The 26477-nt window shown below is 31.3% G+C and overlaps 1 protein-coding gene across 1 annotated transcript; it reads left to right on the top strand.

Annotated features, from left to right (window-relative positions):
* The first annotated feature begins 20297 nt into the window (after positions 1-20297).
* LOC11414101 (plant cysteine oxidase 3) lies at positions 20298-25440 on the top strand. Its single transcript, XM_003595584.4, has 5 exons — positions 20298-20499; positions 22014-22165; positions 22637-22799; positions 23612-23812; positions 25157-25440. Exons 1-5 carry the CDS (start codon positions 20322-20324, stop codon positions 25276-25278), a joined length of 816 nt encoding a protein of 271 aa, XP_003595632.2. The 5' UTR covers positions 20298-20321; the 3' UTR covers positions 25279-25440.
* Positions 25441-26477: the final 1037 nt, after the last annotated feature.

Genomic DNA, 26477 nt, shown 5'->3' with positions numbered 1-26477 from the left:
AAGAAGATTGGAATGTGTGATGCTTTTCATGCTGAAATGTGGGGCATGTACCTAGGTTTGAACATGGCGTGGAGGGAGAATACCACTCATCTTATAGTGGAGAGTGACTCAAAGATCTTGGTCGACATGATTACTGAAAATTGCAATTTTAGTTGAATGACTCCTACTTTGGTCAAGCGTATTCGACAACTTTTGAGTTTGAGTTGGACTGTCAAAATTACACATACATGGCGTGAAGGCAACATAAGTGCAGATTGACTTGCTAATTTCAGCATTTCGATGGATTTTCTAGATTTTCATATTCTGGAGACTCCCCCTAGTGAGCTTCAGAGTCTTTTGTTTGATGATATTTCCAGGGCTTGCATGCCTAGGAACTTCCGTTTAATTTCTTAGTTTTCTTTTTCTTTGGGCTTTGCCCTCTTTTGTACCAAAAAAAAAAAACTTAATTGATTTTCTCAATTTGGTCTCCTAACTATAATTTGTACCAATTTGGTCCCTTATGTTTTGCTCTAGTTTTAGTCCTTTATGTTAGTTTCTCTAAAAAAACATTAACTTATGTATCAATTTGGTCCACTATGTTTTGCTCTATTACTAGTTTTAGCCATTTCTGTTAACGTTTTTTTTATAGAAACTAACAGAAAAGAATAAACTAGTAATTTCTTAGTTTTCTTTTTCTTTGGGCTTTGCCCTCTTTTGTACCAAAAAAAAAAACTTAATTAATTTTCTCAATTTGGTCTCCTAACTATAATTTGTACCAATTTGGTCCCTTATGTTTTGCTCTAGTTTTAGTTCTTTCTGTTAGTTTCTCTAAAAAAAACATTAACTTATGTATCAATTTGGTCCCCTATGTTTTGCTCTGTTATTAGTTTTAGTCATTTCTGTTAACGTTTTTTTTATAGAAACTAACATAAAAGAATAAACTAGTAACAGAGCAAAACATAAAGGACCAAATTATAGTTAGGGGATCAAATTGAGACAATCAATTAAGTTAAGGGACCGGTTGAGTGAATAAGCCGATAACAATATTACAATAGTGTGGTTCCTCAATTTCATCTATATGTATCATTTGAATATTCTATTTTTTTACCTGACTTACTCTCCTCTACTTTGCATATGCACCAAACACATAATAAAACTCATATATTCTGTATACATAAAAAAAAACTCATATATTATATTCTATCAAGTTCCAGCATATCTGCCAAAAGCTATGATAGTTACACGTCCACGATAACACTAACTAGACCTTGCACCCGTGCTGCCGCACGTGTCATATCGACGGCAAATAGAATATTCAAATGAATAGAAAATAATGTGCTTTTGGTGCAAAAACAGTGTTAATAGTAAAAATACAATAAAAAAAGGAGTTCATGTTGGTACATTGCGAAAAATTTCCTTGCAAACAATATTCGAAGTTCTATCCATGCTAACACCATTCTCATCGGTTATTAGAATCTTCAGATGTTACATCTAAAGAGCTTCGATGTTACATCTTAGAATAGCAATGTAAAAAGCAGCTCGGAAATCGCGGTGTTTCTACAATTGATCATAACCTGTACAATTCATAACTGTCATCTATTAGTGAGTATATAATATTATAATTACGGTTGAAATCAACACTGTCACATTTCGAAGTCACTGTCATCAATTAGAACACAAAACGAACAACCACAAATTTGTATCTCAAAATACAAAAACATAACAGTCAAATTTTATGGCTCAGGAAAATGATTCGATACAGTTTATTCAAAGCTCTGTTCTGCTTTGGACGAAACAGTTTCGACCTATGTAGCATCGAGTTTGAACACTTGATAAGAAAACACAATGAATGAGTTTGACTGTAAATGATATCTGGTGAAGATGTACATATTAATAAAATTATCAAAAAAGCTAACCAGATAAGCAAGCAAAATGAACGTTATCAAAACTCATGCTAGTGTGTCGACATGATTGAATCTGTTTAACACATTAAGAAGATAGTTTGAATGTTAACCATTTACTTTTGATTATTACACTTTATAGACACACACACATTGCCATTTACTTTGGTATATTACACTATATATCTATACGTATATATATACGTTGCCATCTAAATGTGAATGTTGGGCTTGAATCTGTTCAACATATTAAGAACACATTAACTGGCCTCCAAATACCACCTATGGACCATAAAAAAAACAGCAGCAGCAAGAAAGCCCATCCGTGATAGAACCTCCACCATCGCAACAGAAAACAATGCCATAACACTATTGCAAAACTTTGATTTCACTAATAGTGTTCTCTTCGTCATGCTTGTAGGTCCTAATATCGAAGAATTTGTTTACAACTAAGCCCATTGCGTCTAGGATCAATTTTGGTTCTATTACCATCGAAACATCCATGAATCCCATCCTTACATATGTCGGAGCAATCTTATACAACTGGGATTGAATCACCTATTTTTATTCAAAAGTAAAATAATATAAAAAAAATATCTTAGTGAAATATAATAAACCTTAATAGAATCGTACACATAGAATCTTATTGACAAACTACACTTGATTCTAAAGCTCCTATTTCATCCTAGGTAAAAATATCTATCAATCAGGCTCGAGTCGGGACTCCTCATACTATCGTGTGGATTTCAATCTAGTAAATCTCATCTAACCTAAACTTGGAGCCTGCAAGGGACACGACTTATCTGAAATAATATGTGTAATCATGCTTAAACATATTCTAATCATATTTCATATCCCATTAGGTTAGTAGTATTTCCCACTATATCAAGGCGATAATTATTCTCAAAAATCAGTTTTTCAAGCTTGGCATTTGTGTAACCGGTTGCATTCATGTAAATTTTTTCATTTCAGATTCAGCACAAACAAAACCACATACATTAATATAACATGGGGCAACTAATCATGCAAGGTTAAGTCTAATACCATAGTTATCTCACAATACATATACATAAACTACGCCAACGGTGGGTACTAGCTAAAAGGAACTCACATATTATCTATGGACCCTTTCAAATCTTCCAATTGCAATCCTTAGTACCCAAGCTTCAATCCTTGATTCTTCATTAAATCCTTGCTTCTACGCACACAATCAAACCATAAGGATTTAATAATTCACACATGCAAAGCCACTAATCATGCTTAACTTGCAAAACCTCTCAATATCAGGAATTGAGGGAAAGGCTCGGCCAAGTGAGCGGGGAAATGCTTCAAGGATATTTCTAGTGTGATTGTATTTTGGATTGATTGGGGTTAGGATGATGAATTGATGAATTAAATGAGAAAGAGAGGGATGCCGGGATGAAAGGGAGGATGGATGGAGTATTGTTCTTCAGAAAGTGAAAAATGTGAATGAGAGAAGATGAAAGAAGGTTTGGTACATATATATACATGCATAATATAATTACCCTTATGACCTTACTTAAAATAATTCTTCTCAATCTCGACCAGAAGATAATGCAATCTGATAAAATTATTAAGCGGGATATTATAGTTGGTGTCATTGCTTGTTGAATTTTTTCTCTTAGTTTCCAATCTTTGAGCCTAAAATAATTTAAAAGTATTCTTTGGTGCCTTACTTTTGAATGAAAACTAATCATAACTTTTAGAATGGAGCAACCGAGCACAAAAAGAATATGAAAGAAATATCTCTTGAGAATGGAAAAAAGATACAAAAAGCTCAAATGGACTATATCACAAGTCAAAAGTTTATTCAAGATGTTTGGACTCATATTTATGAAATGTTGTCAAATTTGATTGAAAAAGAAGAGAAGTTGTTATTAAAACCATTTCATGTTTCTAAAACTATCACAACTTACAATCACATCAGAAGAAAGACAAAAAAACCATCTCACCTTACAATCTTAACAATGATCCCTTTAAAACCTTTGTAAATTGCCTTTTTGAAAATGTTATTTTGATAAACCATTTCTTTCTTAAGTTATTTTACAGATTTGCAAACAAGCATAATATTATTATTATTAAATACTATATACTTTAGAGTTAAACAATATTTCTATAGTCAAATATAAATATATTAATAAATATTATATACTTTAGTGTAAATAATTATTCACTTTCATGTGTATATATATATAGGATTTTACACAACTCTAAAATCATTTCGTATGTTATTGAGTCTCATCAAGATCAATAATATTCAATAAAATTGCATAAACAGTTAATCTTGATGGACCTAAATGACATATCAAAAGATTTTATATTTATGTCAAATTTTATTTAGATGATCTATATGATATAAACTTACAATTCAATAGTCAAATTTAAAAAATGTGCGTCGAATAAAATGATATTGTTCGATGTAATATTACATTGTGTAATTTGATATATATATATATATATATATATATATATATATATATATATATGTGGGGAATGATATATTGACTCCAAGAGTAACTCTAAGGAGTTACTCCACATCTCCATCTTTAATTTTATCTTAATCTAATGGATTACATTTAAGTCTTATCAATAACCATGTGTGTCACCATTCTTGATCATTTTAACAATATTAGGTTTCCTTTTTTGCTTTCAATCAACATTTATGTTTCATTAACACAATTAATAATTGGTAACAAGAAATTATTTGTATGATTCATCAAATGTATTTTTAGAACAAATTTCAAATATTAAACTATGATTAAAGTTCTTAAAAAAAAAAACTCATGCTGGTAAAAAACATCACACTTATTTATTTTTTGACGAAACATTACACTTATATTTAAATACAACTTTTTTTAATTCATCGATAAAATAAAAATTAATAAAAATATATATACTTTTTTAAATTAAAAAAAAATATGTATTTGTATTAATCAGTTTTTTATCAATTTATATTTGTACAAATATATATACTTGAAAAACTTTATTTATATATAAGGGTAGACCGAAGCTCTGTTCTAAATAAACATTAGATAAAATGTAAGAATATGTTTTTTATTTTTTCACAAATAACTGATTGTCTCAATAAAACATCTTGGACAAAAAACAATTGTGTTAATAAAACATGATGAAATATAAGATTTTTTTTTCACCAATAACTTACTGTCTCTCAATAAAACATCTTGACCAAAAAAAAATTGTGAGTAAAACATAAATGTTGATTGAGTATGAAAAAGGAAAATTAAATATTGTTAAAATGATCAAGTATGATGATGCACATGATTATTAATAAGACATAAATGTAGTTCGTTAGATTAAGATAAAACTAATGGTGGGGATATGGAGTAACTCTTTAGAGTTACTCTTGGAGTCAAAATATCCATTCCCTATATATATATATATATATATATATATATATATATATATATATATATGAGTCAGGATCCATTGACACCAGGTGTCAACAGATTCATTGAGACCAAATCTCATCCATTAATTTGGTTTAATCTAAAGGCTAATAATTATTTACTTAAAAGTGCACCGTGAGTCATATGTATTTTTCACACCTTAATACTTTTTTTTTTGTTATCTGAACCCTCAGTCGCTTCTTCTCTCATGAATCTTCATGTGATGTGTTTTACAATGTCTCTCTTGAATCTTTTATTTCCTCTCTCTGATGGTTCTTGTTCATCAATTAATAGAGTTGCGTATGTTAGAGATTGGAAACAATTAAACTATATTGAATTTGGGGGTTATGAATAATAACAATTTTGGTGACATGATTTTATAAATTCCAACATGTAAGTTCTGAAATTTCCAATCCAAAATCCTCCTTGACTCACTACCTTCTTCTAATGAAAAAAATTAAGAGATACTGGGTTTAATAGTGATGATGGTGTAACTGATTAGGAGATCTGCCTATGATGAATTGGACTCCACCACATATAAATTGGATCGAGCAAAAGCCATTGATGGGGGCAGCTACGGGAGAAAGAATAAAAGATTCATGAGAAAATAATTGTTACTGTCTTTGTTGGATATGAATAAGGAGTGGTAGGATTTGAGATCATTGATAAGAAAAAGACACTTTCATTGTTGTTCTTTCAAGCTTTATTGGTTAGCGTTGAGGAAAAAGAGGAGTGTGCAAATTAGGGGATCAGATGGAGAAAGGTTCATGTGAGTTAATTTTACAATAGTTAGGACCATTGAATTAAATGTATTAAATGGCTAAGATTTAGTGTCAATGGATTGGTTGACACCTAGTGTCAACAGATCCTATATATATATATATATATATATATATATATTATGTAGTCTGAAAGTTCATTTCTTTTTCAGCAAAGAAAATTATAGTGAAGAAAATGATTTCATTAAAATGGAAAATATAAACACAATAATAAAGTTATATTCAAATCTATTTTCATTAATATTTATGTTACTTTTATATTTTTGTGTTGAATTTTTGTGAGAACATATTTATTATATTAAATTTCTTATATATTGTGTATATAGATTTTTTTTTTTTTATTAGGTCATGTTGTTCATCTTTCCCACCTAAAATAGCTTGATTCTATTGTCACTACATGTCCTAAAGTGCATATTAAACTCAAAACACGCAAACATGGGATCACCACTTCATATGATCTCATCAATTCATCTTAGCCAAAGATAACATCATCTACAGTCAAAGGGAAGATACTTAAGATGCTTCATTAAATATCATTTCTGATACAAGGCTTTTGAACGTCAAAATCAATCGTCTTAAAGGATCATTTTGAATCATTTAAAATTCATATATGACTTGTGACAACATGTAAAGTTATATTTATACTTTGTACCTCAAACTAGGGATTCTTCCCTATGACTCATAACGTATATAATTTATAAAAAGTTATTTATATATTAATATATTTTAGCACAATTAAATATCCGTCAACAAAAAAAACATATGATTAAATAAATTAATATAATTTATTAATAAAATATTATAAACTTATATATGAAATTCATAAATGAGTGTCTAAATAAATTTTAATTAATGACGAAAGAGAATTTTTACGAACTTTAATAAATGTGAATGTTTCCGGTTTTCTTATAAATATATACCTCTTCATCCCCTCTTCACATTATCACATTCCTCTTCAAACACAAATATTGTACGATCTTAATATTTGAACCCTAATCTCATAAACATTGGAGTTGGTAAGTATTTCATGATCATTCTCTCTCTCTCTCTCTCTCTCTCTCTCTCTACTTTTCGCTTAACTCTACTTCTCAATAAAATAGTTGAGATGACTAATGACTAGGAAAAGTATTTTACTAGACTCACCTTCATATCTAAGGTGGTTTTTTTTATTTTTTTATTTACTAGATTCGCTTGGACGCTCAAAGGAAGGAAAAACACAAAGGTCGTCGATTTCTAAAGGAGAATAGGTAAAGAAGAATCTTCACCATATCTATTTTAAAAAAATTACAATGTTTGTAAATTTATTATGCCTCTGATGATTTTATACAACGATATGATTTTCATAAATTTCAAAATAATATATATGTGAATGATATTTGAGGTTAAAATTTGAGTTGGGTGAATATAGCTATATACATAAATAATAATATAAAAAATATATGCCTCAAGTAAATTTGTATAAGGTAATGCATTTTTTCTTTAAAATAAAACGTTCAAACTTGAATAAATTTTACCCTATAATTTTATTTTTCTATTCAAAAATTTAAAATTTACCTTCTCTTCCATCCGATCTAACCCCCACAACCTCAATCATTTAAATTAGTGATACTTGATGGTTGGATTGATCGAAGGTGTGATTGGGTTTTGAAGATTATAAAAATAATAGATTGGTAAAAATGAACAAGGTATATATTTTTTTCCAAGAATAATTTGAGTGTCTACTTTTATTTTATGTTAATGTATTTTAAATATTTTAAATGAACCCATTAAAAAAAGTATTTTGATTCATCGCCGGATGAAAATTTATTCAAATGAAAGGGATATTAGAGATATTTTAAAATATAGTACAATTTTATTTTATTTATTTTCCTTGATAATCAATAATTTTTACATGTATAATTCATATGAATGATACATATATTTGTGTATTGTGTATAAAATAAGTATCATTCTTGAAAATTCTTTTAGAACTTTACACATGTTTACTTGTCATGAATTCTCATAAAACCTTCAAAATAGTACAACTAGATATTGCATTTTGAAAAGATTTGCACAACTATTTTAGTTATTTTTGCTTCTTATCTAAGTGCAAGTATCTTGATTGTTAATAATAAAATATGATTCTCATCACATAAACGATTGTAGTGAAGAGAAGATGAAATTCTAACCAGGGGTGATGTGTTTTTTAAAAAATGAAACCAATTCTTTTCAATTACCTTGTTTAAAAAAAAAATGAACACGGTTGTTCATTTCAATAGTCTAATATGTCCTCGTTAGAAAGTAAAATTGACAAAAATATTAGGAAAAAAAAAATGCTTCACATGGTAAAATGCCTAAAATTTTAGTTATTATTTTTGTCCCAGTGCAAGTATCAATTCAAGAAATAACAACCATGGATCGACAACGCATCTCAACAAGAAATAGTACAAGAAATCATGGTATAGTTTTGACATATCGTTGGAACCGAACAAGAAATATTTATGAACTGTATCGTCATAGGAGAGGCGAGAACCAAGTTCCTTTGTTGGTTAGTGAGGACTGGGACATGCGCCTTTATAACAGAGATGCGCCCCTCATATTTCATGAACAAAACTTCAACAATTTGAGGCAACATTATCGAAGAGAAAACCTTGGAAGAATTATGATCGAAGAAGGAACACCAGACTCTATATGTTCCATTTGTCTTGAAGAGCTTCCCATTGTGTCAGAAGGAATTCAATTGTCCAGCCTGTGTTGTCATGTTTACCACCATGATTGCATTATGAGGTGGTTGAATAGGTCCAACACTTGCCCCATGTGTCGTAGGCCTGTCTCTTAAGGATTTTAACTGAATTTTGATTCCATGCAATCATGATTTCCATGGATTCACACAAAATTTACATTACAAAGATCTGATCATATGATCTTAACTCAACATTCACCAATACAATGACTGCATGAATGAGTGAAATTTGTGACTGCTGGGAATTTAACATTTTCTTCAATATTCATATTTAAACTTTGTATTCCATAAACTATAGACTTAATTTCATTTATGCGAAATGGATTTGGTTGGCTATTACAAACTCAGTTTATGTGCATTGTCCATGTTTCATTTTACTTTTTAATTTTTATTTGTCTCTTCTCTTTTTTATTTGATTGATGTTTTTTTCCTTCCATATTATTAATTAAGTTTTCCTTTTTTTAATGTTTTTTCTCGTTAGTCACTACTAAGAAAACAAAAATTAGTGAGGAAAATTTAGAGAAGAAAAACATGAAATTCATCTCTAATTCCGTCATTGCATTTTGTGACTAGGAAATTAATGACATATTTCACTTTTTCCATCACTGATTTCCCTCTATTTTTTCTTTTTCACATAGTGAGTTATTAGGTTATGTACATTGTATATTTAATGGTATGTGTAAAAATATAAAACACAAGCATTACTTGCTATTGGATGAAATCTATATATGAGACTCCAACTAGCCGAGTTATAATAAATTGTTTTATTTTAATTTGTTTGAAATTTTGATATAAAAAATGGTAAAATGTATGTGTCCACTACTTATGTTCCATGACATATATTTTTCAACTACAAGGAACTGATAAAATGGAGATTATTTGAAGTGATTAAGGGATGCTAGGAGATTATGCATGTTTATAACAAAAATGGTTAGAAAACAAATTTAAAAGAAAGTTTATCTTTAAAATTAGATTAAAGTTTCAAGGATTAGATTCCCAATTGAAATGCTTGTTGTGAGTTGCATGCAAAAATAATAAATCAATGTGGCACTTTGATCTTGTTGAATTTACTTTTTTATTATAATTATATAGTGGTCAACCAAAATTTTGTCACATAACCAAGTAACACTTACCTTCACCAAGATAATTAAATAACATTTGCCTTCACCAAGACTTTGTTATATAACTAAACCATATATAAAAGTAAATAAAGGAATACATATAATATGATAATTTTATACAAAAACACATTATTATATAATAATAATAATAATAATAATAATAATAATAATAATAATAATATCAACAACAACAACAACAATAATAATACAATATTCCTTATAAAATGATGATTCAATAGTAATCATTTCTTGGCACACTTGGCAATAATTCAAAGCATATATGTAAAACAATCACTAAATAATAAATTTAGATAATTACAAGTGTAAATACCAATATCAAAGATATAAAAATTTTGGAGTATTAAAAGAGAAATTAGAAACTTTATTAAGGTGTTGCCTGATTTAAATTATGCCAAATGCGTGGTTTATTGATAAATTGGATGGTGTATCCGTGTTTGATTTGTTGAATTATTTAATGATTGATAAAATTGTAATGTGAACTTTATGTTTGTGGTGATATATCCTGAGAAATTTGTGATGAACATATGTTGATTATCTCTTAAACAATGAGTTAGTGGTAGTTCTGAATTGTGCTACAGTAGTAATCGTAATAAATGCACTTTGATTCCATGACTTTTGTACATGTGTTGCTTATTATTTTATTGTCATTGTATTGTATTGGGTTGCCACTTGTGTGACATAGAGTTGGGTGCCATTAGTGATATTGGTCAATCACAATGTCGCAATGCTTGTGAAAGAGTGTGAAACACAGGCATTGTAACATTGTGATTGGCCAATGTTACCAATGTGACTCAACTCTATCTCACACAAGTGCTATCCATATGTTATTTAACTCATTTTTCAAATCCGGCTTCTGATGCACGTATTGTTCTTTTTTCCCTCTATTTATACTAGACCCCTCCTTTCTTAGAAGAAACAAGCAGTGGAAGAGTCTCTCCCTGTAGAGTCTAACTATTATAATAAGGTGATATTTAATGTTTTCTTCCTTCTTTCTCCAACATAGTTTCTTTTATCTTCTTTCATGTTAACACTTAACCCTGTTTAACCATATAATTATCTTCTGCGTAGTCTATTATTAAACTCTTGCCAACAAAAATAGACTCTTGCACCAGATCAAAATGTTGATACCGTTTAGCAGTTTGAATGCTCTGAAAACTGGTAGGATGGATTGGAGGGTGAAGGTTCGGGTCATAAGAATGTGGAACGTTGAGAGCGAGCTGTTGCCTGGAAGGGTCAACTCCATTGAGCTTATTCTTCTTGACATAGATGTGAGTTAAACTTATAGCTTTAAAAATCAAAACTTTGTGTTTTTCTTAATTTTTTGGGTGAAGAAACTGTTTTTAGGTGTGTTTTTATTTCTATGTATGTTTGTACATGCGGTTGTTATTTTATCCTCGTGTCTTTGTTTATTTGTTTGCATATGTGAACTGCTTTATATCCATATGTTTGTGTGTACTGTTTCGTGATTTTGCTGAGAATGGTTGTGTGTGTGTCTTTATGTGGAATAAAGTTATGATTTTCCATTATTTATTGAAATATTTTATATTTTTTTCTCCCTTTTTTTAGGGCAATAAGATCCATGCCACTATTCCAAGTCACTGTGTTGGCTATTTCATTCATGTCTTTCGTGAGTTTTTCGTGTATATTCTCGCTATCTTTCATGTCTCTGAGAGCATGAGTTGTTCCAAAGCTACCGGAAATCGCCACAAGATAACATTGCATCCAAGGACCGTTGTTGTGTTGGATGACAGCTTTCTTATCCAACGATATGGTCTCTCCTGCATTAAGACTGATGCAATCTTGAGGCCTCGCTTGGATTACTTCCTCTTAGTTGGTTCGTTGTTATCTCTGTATGTTTTGTTTTATTGTGGTCATGCTTGGCCATGCGTGTTCATTAACTTGCTCTCTTACCATTTGTTTTTTGTAGATTTTATTGGACTCCTCACTTCGTTACATTATGAGTATGTTCTTGATGATGTTGAGGGGTTGATTACCGTTGGAAAGCTTGAGTTGACTGATGACAGGTTTTGAATTAGGTGGCTTTTATTTTGGTTGCTTCATTTTCATCTTTCTTTGCTGTTTTTTTATTTGAATATCCCTATCATGTTCAGAGGAAAAGTTTGATGTGATCTTAAGGGTCCTATCCTTAACCACTTTAAAGAGCAGTTGAAGGCTTCCTGTGTGGGTTTGCCACTGGTTGTAATTCAGTTTGCGAAGATTGTGAAGAGTGAAGGTATGTCATTAGGTTATTTGTCTGATTCATTTTGTATTGGATCAAAGCAACTGCTTCTTCTTATGTGTTTTGTACCTTTTTCAACTGTGTTGCATGCCTTTTTATTAACAAGGTGTTGCCTGCATGATTTCTCTAGGATCTGTTGTGTTGGAGGGCTGCAGGTCTATCACAAGGATAATGCTTAACCCTCCTGTTGCTGAGTGTATTGAATTTAAAAATAGGTTTTTGTATTATTTGGACTCCTTTGCCTCTAATGTATTTAGATTTATTATATATTTGTTCTAATTTTGTGCCATTCATTGTATGCATGGTGAATAGGTTGGTTCTCTGTGGTGGTCGTATTCCCATCAAGATTGGGAAGGGTCCAGCAAATAACCCTGTTACAAAACCTTCGGAGTTCATTCATTTTCATCATGCAAGATCTGTTCTTGAGCTTATCAGGTCCCATGAGACAGGCATTGCTGTTGTATGTGCCAAAATTGTTGGCTGCTTTCAGGTTGGCCGTACTACCTTTACTGTGACATCCAAGTGAGTTGAAGTCCTTGTTTTCTTTGCATATATAGATGTTTTTGTTTCTTTTATTGCTTGAAATTGATGATTGCCTCTGATTTATCACACATAGATGCATGCTAAGGGTTGTGGTCGATGATGGAGAGGCCACTACGACGTTTGAGCTCTCTGACCATATGTTGCAGGATATTCCCTGTCTTAACTATGATGAGCTGGTAAGTGGTGAACTGGTTTATTTTTTCTGAGGTTGTAATATCCTCTTTGTGGGTGACTGCAAATTTTAAAATGTTCTATTTCAGGGAGTAGCTTGTGCTTTGAGTGGGAAGGGTTTGGGGAAAAATTGAAAGAGAAAGAGGTGTTGTTTGTTGTTAGGAAATTGCAGAACTATATTCATCTTGCTGGACATGCATTTGAGGTGATTAATCTTACAAACAATGAGGGTATTGTCAACACTTACAAGTTGTTTGGAAGAAACTACACCCCTGCTAAGGTGAATGATTGTTCAATTGTTCAATTCCATAATCATTGTTTTATTTAATTTCGTTGTTGGTTGAATTATTGTAACCTATATTGTCTTTGTTTTATGTTTTTCAGTGCACTTTCAAGCCTCCTTTTGCCTATATGTCACCAATTATTCCATTTCCTGGCATGAGCTCGAACGATTATGGTGGCTCAAGCTCTGGAAAGTCTCCATTGGTGGAAACATCCAGCAGTGCTGCTTCACTGGTTGACTCGGACGAAGCTGGCGCAGGGACGTCATCATCTGGCCATGGGAGGGACCTACTTCCGACCTTCCATGCAGTGGATGCTTCGAATGATGTTGTGGATTTGAATCATTGAATGATGTCTTGATGGAGATCACGCTTGGATGCAAATGCATGGGTGTTGTCTTTTGTAGATGTATTTCGTTGTTCTGTTTCGTCTGCTTTCTTGCCATATAAGGCTTTTTTTTTTGTTTACCTTTGGCCCGCTGTTTGTTTGGATGTGTCCTTTGGATATGTCTGGTGTAACTTGGCCTATGGGATATTAAGTGTTTTTTGAACTTTGTTACCTTTGATGTAATATATTTCTAACTTATGCTTTGTCTGTGATGAATCAAAACAATGTGTTCGTTTATCTTTAGACCGATTATTAATCCTCTTAGTTGATATTTTGTTTCATCGGTTTAATTTTAGTGTGAATAAAAGTAGGTGCAAACTTAATTTCTTATTGAATTAAATTTAATTTAATATAAGATAAATACAATCAAACATCGATTTTAACACAAAGTCAATAATTTGAATTGAGTCTTTTATTGTTAGGCCTTGTGCTCAATTTTTTTAGTCTATCTTTGTATCATATTGATGTATTAGGCGTATTGAGCAAGACTTTTAGTTGAGTTGTATCAAAGCATACATCTTAACAAAAAGAATATAATACACATATGTTTAAATTGATTGATTGCCCATGTATTTTATTTAGATCACTGATTGAATACTTGATTTTTAAATAAAAATCAAATCAACATCGTAATAAGATGAGAATTAAAAATTAATATTTAACAAGACAACGAGAAACACGATTTCCTGAGGATCATATAAGGTAAAGTAACCTTCACCTAAATTTAATAAGAACACGAACAACACGGTTTCACACTCAAGGAATGGAATCGAAAACAATAGTCAATCTAGACAGTCATGTCATTTGTATATTTTGCGAACGAGTTAAATATTTTGTGCGAAAAAAAAAATACACGGTTAAAAAACTGTTCCGCTTTTTGTTGAGAGTCTTTATGAATCGATTTGATTTACTCGATTGTGCATGAGCAACGTCATTACGTTTATTCAATCATAGATGTATATTTATTGTGCAGACCGAGCAAATGCTTCATTTTATTTTTAAATATCTATTATTTAATTTTTTAAAAATTTTGATCTTTATTCATTTTATACCCAATACTATTTGGTAAAATTTTTGAAAATCAAATTCAATAATCCGTGCGACGCACGGGTTTAATACTAGTTAAATAACATTTGCCTTCACCAAGACTTTGTTATATAACTAAACCATATATAAAAGTAAATAAAGGAAAACATATAATATGATAATTTTATACAAAAACACATTATATAATAATAATAATAATAATAATAATAATAATAATAATAATAATAATAACAACAACAACAACAATAATAATACAATATTCCTTATAAAATGATGATTCAATAGTAATCATTTCTTGGCACACTTGGCAATAATTCAAAGCATATATGTAGAACAATCACTAAATAATAAATTTAGATAATTACAAGTGTAAATACCAATATCAAAGATATAAAAATTTTGGAGTATTAAAAGAGAAATTAGAAACTTTATTAAGGTGTTGCCTGATTTAAATTATGCCAAATGCGTGGTTTATTGATAAATTGGATGGTGTATCCGTGTTTGATTTGTTGAATTATTTAATGATTGATAAAATTGTAATGTGAACTTTATGTTTGTTGCGATATATCCTGAGAAATTTGTCATGAACATATGTTGATTATCTCTTAGACAATGAGTTAGTGGTAGTTCTGAATTGTGCTGCAGTTGGTTCTCCTAAGGAGTATCCTTTGGCCAACGAAGGGATCGATTAGCTGTTAGGATCATTAGAGGAGATCATTGTCTCAGTCTTGTTTGAGAAGTATACAACTTATAGGGTTGGTATGATACCATTTTACATTTTTACTAGATAGAAGTATCATACCATATGTGGCACAATATCACTAGAGAGAAGTGACCACATGGTGCAATATCACTAGAGAGAAGCACACCAGCAATTGAGAAGTATTTGATCTATAGGGTGTGTATGATGCAGTATCGCTAGAGAGAAGTATCATACCGAATGTGACACAATATCACTAGAGAGGAGCGACCACATAGTGGAATATCACTAAAGAGAAGCATACCCGAAATTATGTCATGGGGTGTAGTACAATATCGCTTGAGAGAAGTACTACACAATGCAGTATCAAATGAGAGAAGTACACTCATACTCGATCATAAAATATGTAGTGCAGTATCAAATGAGAGAAGCACTACCCTCTGCATAGTGACGCCAAATTTCAAAGTCGTTGTCAATGATCTAGTATTATGATCTACTAATTGATTACTTCAGAGTTGAATAGTAATAAAGGGAGAAAGAGATTATAGATTCTAAGAGCATGCATACCATCATTTGAGTTGTGGTTTAACTTGCTAGATGCCATGAACTGTATTGATTTCCTTCCTTGATGTCCTCTGTATAAAGTAATTTGTTGTGATACCGTTTGTACTTGATATCATGAGTTATGTTGATGTTTAATGCCAATGATTCTTGTTAAATATGATTTGATATGATATGTTGCTTACTTATTATTTTTGTATATTTTTCTCATGTATTTTATACTATTAAATGTTTTAAAAACTCACCCCTTCGTTGTTTGTGTTTGTCCGGCATGACCTTGCATTTGGGGAATCACTATTTCTTTAGGTTATGAGTATTGAAGTGAAGTAGATGCCTTGTCTGAATACTTTGTTTTGTTTTCGTCTTGTTATTTTGGAAAAATAGTCCACTCTAATAGGTGACATTGGGTTGGAATTAATTTATTATATTTAAGCTCAATACTAGTAAATCAAATTTGTAAAACCTATGTAATTTTTAAATGTTAGTCATAAAGCTAAATTTATTATTATTATTTTTTGAAATAATTGAGTATGAATTGTTATGTTCTTGTGTTTTCCTTTGCTAAACTTTTTTCTAAATGTTTATGAAAGCTTTTTAGAGATTGAAGCAGAAACATAGTTCAGTTCAGAGTCTGAAGCAGAGTTAAATTTCAATGGTATTAAATCAAACACACAAAGAGAAAGAGAGATTTAAAGAAATTATATTGGTTCCTCCCACAAACCAAGAGTAGTCCAGTCCCCTTGCACTTCCTAGGGATTTCATTATATCTCAAAGATTACAAATTTTGCAAGCACACAAGCAAGATACTTCCTTTGCTTAATCACACAAGAAAGAAACTTCTAATGTTCAATTACAATTGAAAGAGAATTTTAACAATCTAACTTAATCATATAAAATATTGTTTAATTTTACACTTGATATACAATCAGAGGTGTAATACAATAAAATTAAAATTGACTCTGAGACTTAAGAATTTCTAAGATATAAAAGTTTATAAGGAATTCTTTAAGTGTTAATACACTATTGATTTTTTTAGAGTAAGGACACTTGTAAAAATTCAGAGTGTTACTTTTCTTCAAATAAAAGTTTGTTTGGTTTTACACTTGATATACAATCAAAGGTGTAATACAATAAAATTCAAATGGACTCTGAGACTTAAGAATTTCTAATATATAAAAGTTTATAAGAAATTATTAAACTATTGATTTTGTCAGAGTAAGTCTTCTGCTCCTTATATAGAGGAAATTCTAAGAGACGTTGAAGATTGTCAGTGCATAAATTTGAGTCCTTCAGAAGCTTGATCCAAGACGTTGGAATATTGATTGATTTGGTTAATACCGTTGAATAGTCATTCAAAATTCTTCTTCCATGAATTTCTCGTTTGTTTTTGCATGTGGTCAGAATGCGACAAACTGTACTATCCATAGTATAATAATGACCTGCCTTCAGAAGAAGATAAAGCTGATCAGATTCTTCTGATGCTTACATGGCTTCAGAGTCTTGACACCCTTAGAGTCTTCAAACCATCAAATGCTTGACCACTTCAGAGCCTGTTCCAAATCTTTAGCTTCTCACTTGTTTGAGATGCTCTTATATGTGCTCATAATCTTGTTCTTACATAACCATAACTTGGTATGACAATTGGAATTTAATTTTATGATCCTGCACACTTGAACACTTATTAACATATTCTATTGTTCTTTTCGAACTTTGTTAACATCAAAACATCAAAGGCATTGTACAAAATCCATTTTAGTTCAACAATCTCCTTCTTTTTGATGATGACAAACCTAAGTATGTCTAGAACAATTGTTGTTATTCTTTCAACAAAAAGTTAATTAACTAGTTGACTTATGAATTTGAGGTTTGTAAGCTTATCAAGAGTTTGATAATCCAAAAGCGAGGTTTGTAAACTCCTCCTAAGTCTTAGTTGTTAATTAATTCATTTAAAGCGAATTTCACAAAATTAGAGTATAAGTTACTTATATAAGAATTGATTAAAAAGTCTAAGTTCTCATTAGTCAGACTCAGAGTTAAATACTTATGACTCTTACTCCCCGTTTTATAATCAACAAAATTTAATAATATGCAAGAAAAGATAGTGATAGAAAATACAATTCTCATTCAGAAGCACAACAAAGGGTTAAAAGAATAGTAAAAATTCAAGTTAAAATTACAAAGTGATGACAAAATGCAAAAATAAAAAAGGTAAAGTCCTAAGGTTTGATCTTTAGCAGCTGTAGAATGACCTTGGTACATAACTCGTGCCATCTTGCTTGAAAATTGTTTTTCTGACATAGAATACTTCCTATTGACACAAGTAAATGATGTTTTTACCCCCAGCGATAATTAACAACTGTTAGGCCAAGCGTCGACAGTTAACTGTCGCTGGTTTCCAGCGGTTGTTAACTGTTGTTGTGTTCGTGAATACCATCATTCTACAATTATCAAGGAATGTCCCTCATTCTTTTGACACTTGAATACCATCATTCAAGATGCTGATCGAGTACTGGAGTCCTGCTGTTTAGCAAGTTTGAATTTACCCCATTCAAGGGTAAGATAATTGTTGCAGTTGGAAGGTACATTCCGGAATGTAATGTAATGCAATGTAATGTGATAACATATATAGTTGAATATGCATAATACATGTTGTTTTGAATGGAACAATAATTATCTTATTTATTCACTTTTCGAATTTATTTATTCATTACGCAATTTTAATTAGTTGAATTCACGTTAGATTTAATTAGTTTTTATTCGAATACGCAATTATTCAAAACGCGACTTTAATCGAAATTATTCCAAATGCGATTTTAATTGAAATTATTCAAAACGCGAATTTATTCAAAGTACCAATATGTCAAGCAAAATGTACCATAAAAAAAAAATTAAAAAAGATCCAAACAATTAGATATTACAACCCATTACATTCAATCATCTTCCTTCTCACACAAGTCAATTGGGTTGTCCTCAACAGTCCATAGGACACCTGCTTTTGGCTGAGGACCAAAATAGCATTTCCTCTCGCTCCTCCTCAACCTCGAATGATTATACACCAACACATTCGAATCCTTCTTTTTGACGGATCCATCACATGTGATTTCGTGCCATGTCATCGGCGATTTTTCTTTCTTCTTGTCGTCACCCTCCTTTTTGTTCACCTCAACGTTTCCCTGATTCTGAGACATATCTACATAAACAAATTGGCGATCAAAACCTACTTCATGTCGTAACAATTCTACAATAATTCATCAAAACCTAAACTAATCCTAAAAATTATACCGTAACTAATCGTAACAATTCTATACAAATTCTTAACAACAAAATTTCATAACAAACCTAAACTAATCGCAACGATTATACAACAATTCATCTAATCATAAAAATTCTACCATAATTTCATAACAATTCTACAATTCTAACAATCTAAACAATTCTAACCTAAACCTAACAATTCAAACAACCTAAACTATCATAACATCATAAAATCAATAAACCTCTATAATCGCAATTTCACCAAAAAAAAAACTAACAAACCAATCACAAAATAGCAATGCAATAGGACTCAAAAAACTTACTTAATTTTGTGCTTGAAATTGGCTTGGAATGACTTATACTTTGTGAAATTCGCACCTACGGAAGCAAAAAACGTAACAATGGAGTTTTGGAAACTCCTATGTTGTTATGTTCATATAACAGAAAGCAACGGCAGTTAACTGCCGGCGTATAGCCTAACGGTTGTTAACTGCCGCTGGAGATAAAAGCGTCATTTACTTGTGTCAATAGGAAGTATTCATTGTCAAAAAAGGAATTTTCATCTTGCTTTGCCATGACATTCACCATCTGAGCTTCCATGGTTTCCTTTCCTGCTTTGCAATTATGCTCACCATATGAGCTTCCAGAGTCTCCTGCTTCTGCCTGAGAGCAACTAGTTCTTCTTTGATCTTAGACTTGAAGACTTTCAAGATTGAATTTTAAAAAATGTCACTTCTTACAAACAAGTGCTCATGCTATAGATTAAATCTTGTTCGGGCACATCTAATTATCGTTGTGAATGAACAATTTTTAAAGTGAAAAGAACAACATTCTAAAATATACTATGTTGTAATTTTTTTTTGTGGTGGTCGGAGTTTGAACACCAGACCTTGCATATTTTATGCGTTGTTCAAATCAACTGAGCTAAACTCACGTGGACAAAATATATTATGTCTTAGTAAAAAAGTAAAATGAGAGACCAACATTTTGACAAATCCGATTTTCAAAATTTGAGACCAAAACTTTACTTTTCTAAAAATAAAAATTTGCATTTAAAACTACTTTTTATTAACATTTCCAAATCTTTTGAGAGATAAAAAAAAAAAAAAAAAAATGAATTGGCACCGACCACAGTAAAAAAAAACCAAAATAAGTTCAAAATTACAACATTTATTATCTAATAAGATGAAGTTACTTGTACAGAACAAGAACATGGTTTTCGCTTCGTTTCAAAGATACTTTAGTATGAAGCACCAAAACTCTAAGGTTCAAGATTTATATGACCACTGTAAAAACACTTTCTCTCCCTCTGGAATACCCTCTCCTTCTTCTCAAGCTTTGCACAAACTTTCTTCAATTCTCGGTATGTTTCTTGTAAAAAAAATCTACATATTTTTTTTCCAGTTTAATGAGGGTTCAGTTTGAGAAATTGGGGTTTATGGGTATTTTAAGTGGTGGTTGTTGTGAAAATTGTTGGTCTTGTGTTTGTGTTAATGACTCTTTGGATTGTTTGGTTTTGAAGTGTGAGAATGTACTTGAATAAGTTACATAGCTGAACCAGTAATATGAGTAGTTGTTAATTGTGATGAATTTAGGTAACTTTTATGAGTTATTGTTTGTTCTTTGTGTAAATCCTCTATCCTTGGTTAAAAGGCGCCTTGGTAGAAGTTTTAGATGTTCCGGTACAGTAGCCCTCGAGTCGAGGGCGAGGGTTAAAGGGCACGTCAGCATTATGAAACACGGACACTTCTCAGATTAGGTGTTTCCCAGTGTCAGACACATCCGTCACCGACACATATAATTACACTGAATTATGTGACTTTCTCAAATTATTAGCGGTGTCGGTGTGTCAGTGTCCGTGTCATGTCCGTGTCTGTATCCGTGCTTCATAGTGTCAATGTCACGGCCTCAAGTCCACTGCGCTGCTTTTTTGAGGTATTGTCCTCTTTGGACCTTGTGTAAGCCCTTACAATTTTGTCCTTTGTTAAAACGCGCCTCACTGGATTGAGGAGTATGGGTGTTTATAAACCACCCTTAGCCTCAATTCCCAACTCATGTAGGAATCTTTTGTGTACCTGAACAGTATCCCTCTAGTTGAGGTTAATGGGCTAAAGGGTCTGTCAGCCTTTGTGTGTGGCTTAGGCTTGCACAAATTTTCCGAAATACTGTCTGCTGAGTCTTTTGTACATGCCCTCATGGTTTTATTCTTAGTTAAAAGGAACCTATGTGGGTTGAGAATTTGGGTGTTTATAAAGTACCATTAGTCTTGGTTTCCAAGCAATGTGATTCTTTTTGGTGTGTCAGAACAGAAAGTAATTGAGGAATCAATTTGATGAATTTAGAATAGTTTATGGACTATTTATTATATTCGATGGATCGGGAACTAAATACAAGAGAGAATGATAATTTAAGGATCAAATTGAAGGTTTTTACTTTATTGGGGATTTCCCAAAATGAATTGTAGACCGAAAAATTAGCTTTTGCTGTTGTTTTCTATCGTTCCTATTAAAAAAGGTTGGGAAACTGAAAAGAATGTTGTTATGAAGAGTTTATTTATGGAGAATTCGCTCCGGGCGCTAGAATTTTTATGTCACTTATTATGAGCAAATTATTCAATAATCAGAGAATATGATATTGGTTGACTGTTAATGTTTGACTTGTTTGGCAAAGTGAATACTGACATTTGTTTTATTTGTGCAGAGTAATAAGCTTTTATTCTGATTCTTATGCATTTTATAAATAATCTATCATGGGCATTTCATATGAAAATACAGACTGCTTTTAATACATTTTTTAACTTTGAAATGCACAATATGTTACACTGTTTTGAGTAATGGATTATTGATCTATTAGTATTCATGATTCGTGACTCGGCAGACACTATTAAACCCGTTGATGTTGGGCTAAAGGAGGAAGCTGCAGACGATGATCGAGGGCTTGGATTTTTCGGTGTTAACCAACTGAGTAGAGTAGCTCGATGGGCTAAGCCGATAACATACGTGGACATTCATGAATCTGATAGTTTTACGGTGAGCTTTAGCAGTTAGCCCTTGTGCATTGACATCAATAAGATAATTAGTCATATGAGCAAAGTGTTGCATATAAAAGCTCATGCCTCATAAGTTGTAAGAACATGATATGTTGCCACTCATAGATTTTTGTTTTCCCACAATAAGTTATATAATCTGCCATGGACTCCATTTACTATCTCTTCAACGACACCATGATAGTCAGTTTGTGTGTGTATGGCTATGGCATCAGTAAACTGCCTCTGCTAAGATGCAAGCAGCATGTCTATGCTTGTGTATACTCGTTATTTTTTAATATTTGTCTATCCCCTAATGAAGATTTATCATGTCCGTCAAATAAAGCCAAACTGCTCATTGCGGTCTTGTTATTACGTTAATCCCGATGTTTGCATCATAACATCAATTATACTGATTTTCATATGAAATTCAAAACTGTTTGAAATGAGAAGTGAAGTATTTGAATTGGTGCAGATGTGTATGTTTTGTTTTCCAACTTCTTCAGTTATTCCACTCCACGACCATCCTCAAATGACCGTATTTAGCAAACTTCTGTACGGATCTTTACATGTGAAAGCTTATGACTGGGTTGAGCCTCCCTGCATCGTAAAAAGCAAGGGACCAGGACATGCTCAAGGTATAACCTGTATATTGTATTTACTCAGTTGACTTTCTTATTTTGTTTGCATTTTATTTTCTGAAAAGTTTAGATTCTTGTTAATATGCATCATTGAAGACGATGTCTCACAATATTGAATGAGTGTGTATTATCCTTTGGGATGTTATTTTACCAAAATGTTTCAAATTATATCCTCCCTTGGTTGTGTGCAGTTGGTCTAAAAAAAGTATAAGGGGTCAACATTTTTGTATGAGATGTTCATTCTGACATATGTATACTACAAAATCTACATAGTTTTTTATCTGACTTTGCATGTATGGACAAATGCCACCTAATGGAAATTTTTGAAAACTTATAATGCCTTACTGTGATCAACTTAGACAATGATCAAAATCCTCGTGTGAGCAATTGTTCGCATAAATACTTTTATTATGCCATGTTTTGGTTTATACCGATTGTATTAGAAAATATAGTCTATATATATATCTTAGTTACATACATATCCTATTATTGTAATATAATAAACTCACTGTTAGTGTCATTAGCAGTAGCTAATTAGTTTGTTATTTGCTGACATATAAATAGTCTTGTACACTACAGAATAATGAATTGAACGAGAATATTTCACTTTACTGAGTTAATACCTCATAAACGGACACTTTAGTCGTTGAGAACATGCATTGTCGACTATAATATCCAGGAAATCTGTTTTTAGCCTTGGATAATGTGAAAATCACCATGTTTAATGATATAAACCCTTCTCTTTCCATCCCTATTTTGGAACTACCTGGTATCTATATTTTAATGGTTTTGTTTTTTCATTGTTGCAGTAAGACTAGCAAAGTTAGCAGTTGATAAGGTATTGAATGCACCATGTGAAACATCAGTTTTATATCCAAACTGTGGTGGCAATATTCACTGTTTCACAGCAGTAACACCTTGTGCCATGCTGGACGTTCTCGCGCCTCCTTACAAAGAATATGAAGGAAGGAAGTGTACTTATTATCATGATTATCCTTATTCAACATTCTGTAAGTAACTGCTCAGAAAGTCAATTGACATCTATATCGAACAGTAATATGGCTAAATCTCTTGATCGAAATACATCCTTCTCCACTGTCTCATATTAACTGTCTTCTTTAGAATATTTGTTTGTCTCATATTATTTATTATTTTAAAATATTAAAGAAGTATTAATTATATTTTTCCACTAATATATTTATTTATAATCTTGCCTATATTAGCCTTACTATTCATAGCCGGTCCCAAGTCCAGGTAAAAGAAGAGGGTTGTGTTAGACTTGAGCAATTAACGTAAAACTTTATCTAATCCCTATGACATGAATCGAAATCCATAGTAAAAAACAGCAGAGAAATAGGAGATGTAAACCACTGTATTCAGTTGGTGGTTGAAATAGAGGAGGACCTCAAGTGTTTTATGTGATATGAAAGTACAGCTCAAACTGAAGGGGAAATTTTACCGTAGAACGGTAAGACCGGCGATGTTGTACCAGACAATGTTGAACGGTAAGACCCTTACCGGCGATGTTGTACCGGACAATGTTGAACAGTAAAGAACCAACACGAAAATAAATTAAGCATAGCAGAGATTAGAATGTTGTGTTGGATGTGTGGTAAGACTAGACAAAATAGGATTAAAAATGACGACATTAGATAGAGTTGGGTAGCACATATAGTAGAAAAGATGGTGGAAACTAGACTTATGTAGTTTAGGCATGTAGAGAGAAGACTTGTGGATTATGTAGTAAGGAGAGTAGATCAAATGGTGGGGAGTCAAATCACTAGACGTAGATGAAGACTTAGAAAAACTATAAGAGAAATTATCAAAGATCTAGAGATTAATGAGCTGCATAAAAATATGGTTTTTATTATGGAGAAAACTTAAGTACAATTCCTTAGGTGCTTTTCGTATGGTTCTTAACTAAAAATACATATTTTTTGGATATAACAAACTTTGAGAAAATTATGGATTTGAGGAAATCATGGTATATTTAGTTAAGAACCATACGAAAAGCACCTAAGGAATTGTACCTAAGTTTTCTCCTTTTATTATAACATTATGAGTTTGTTTGATTCATGTAGCCGACCCCACTTAGTATGATAAACTTGTTGTTCTTGTTATAATATTTTATCGGAGATATAGTAGGTTAGTTACTAGTTGGTGTTGGTTACTAGTTAGTTAGTGCCTATAAATAGGCTTGAGGTAGTCAAATTGTACTCATCTCTTCGCTTGTAATATTTTCATTGTTATCAATAAACAAGAGTTTCAAGATTTCTCTCTATTTTTTCCATTGATGCCATGTTTCATAACATCTTTATTTATTGTATCTTAATCCACCTGCTTTGGATCTGCAGCAGCAGGAAATGGATCTCTATGTGATGGTGACGAGGATGAATATGCTTGGCTTGCAGAGGTAGAACCTAGTAATCTTTATATGAATAGTGGTGTATATGCTGGTCCAGCTATAAAGCTTTAGCTCTGCTGCTTCGATTTCAAAGCAATTACGTATTTTCTTATGTAAAGGATGGATGGTATTATTGTTGGAAAATTTAAGAGTTTGCTTGATTACAAAACTGCATCTTTTTCTTTTTTTTACATGTTTTCTGCAAATATTTTATATGGAAAACAGTTAAAATAAGACGACAATTTTGTAGATATTGTCACCCGTTTGATAGTAACCAAAATTCAGAGTAAATGGTAGAGGAATAAAGGAGGAAATCACTGAATTTTTTTTATTATTGAATAAGAAAAAAGAAACTGCAAAGGGTGAATATCTCTAATGTTGACATAGGATATGTTTGAATCGACTTATTTGAACTTATATATTATCATAAGTTTTGTGAGACTGTTTGGGAGAACTTATGGAAACACCTTATGACAATATTCATAAGCTTTTTTTCTACTTGTTTTTATAAGTTCTTCAATATAGCTTATTAAAACAATTTATAGTATTATACAAAATCAAATTAATGTTATTTTACCTTTTGCTATAAAATAGTTTATGTAAGTGCTTGCATAAGTGTTTGTTCTATAAACTGCAAATAAGTTTTTTATTCAAAACAGGCAAATAGTCAAGTTCATGTGGAGAACAACATTTTATTTCAATAAAGCCAACAATATAACAAAAAATTATAATCTAAATTCTTATTTTTTTTAATGACACCAACAACAATCTTTATTATAGAAAATATTGTTTAAGGGTATAATTTGGATAATGAAAAAGTAAGTATAAATACACTAATATAATTTGCTACACTTTTTAAATGATAAAAGAAAAAACTGGACATTTGTGTTTGTTCCACTTTTATTTTAATATTTAAATTTATTCTTATCTATTTGTTACATGTGTTATTTGTATTGAAAATTGAGGATATTTTTTGGAAGAACAAAAAAGTCAGCCCAAAAGAGATGAAATGAGTTATTTTCTTTATATATATATAGTATAGATTACTTATTTATATAATTTTTTTGACAAGACTTATATTTATATTATATTTTTGTTGTTGTCCGCTATTTGTTTCATGTTTTTTTGTTTGTTTGAGAAGGATGCTATTGATTGTCGTGTGTAGGCAATTTTATTGCCGTGCCTTATCGTTGATCTATGTCGATTTGGTCTTGATTTTGCGCCTATTGTTTTGCTTGAGTTTTAGTCCATAAATTGTATTTTGAGTTTTA

The sequence above is a fragment of the Medicago truncatula genome, chromosome 2, assembly GCF_003473485.1.
Source record: "Medicago truncatula cultivar Jemalong A17 chromosome 2, MtrunA17r5.0-ANR, whole genome shotgun sequence".
In the NCBI taxonomy this organism is placed as follows: Eukaryota; Viridiplantae; Streptophyta; class Magnoliopsida; order Fabales; family Fabaceae; genus Medicago; species Medicago truncatula.
This window is presented reverse-complemented; position numbering and strand designations above follow the sequence as displayed.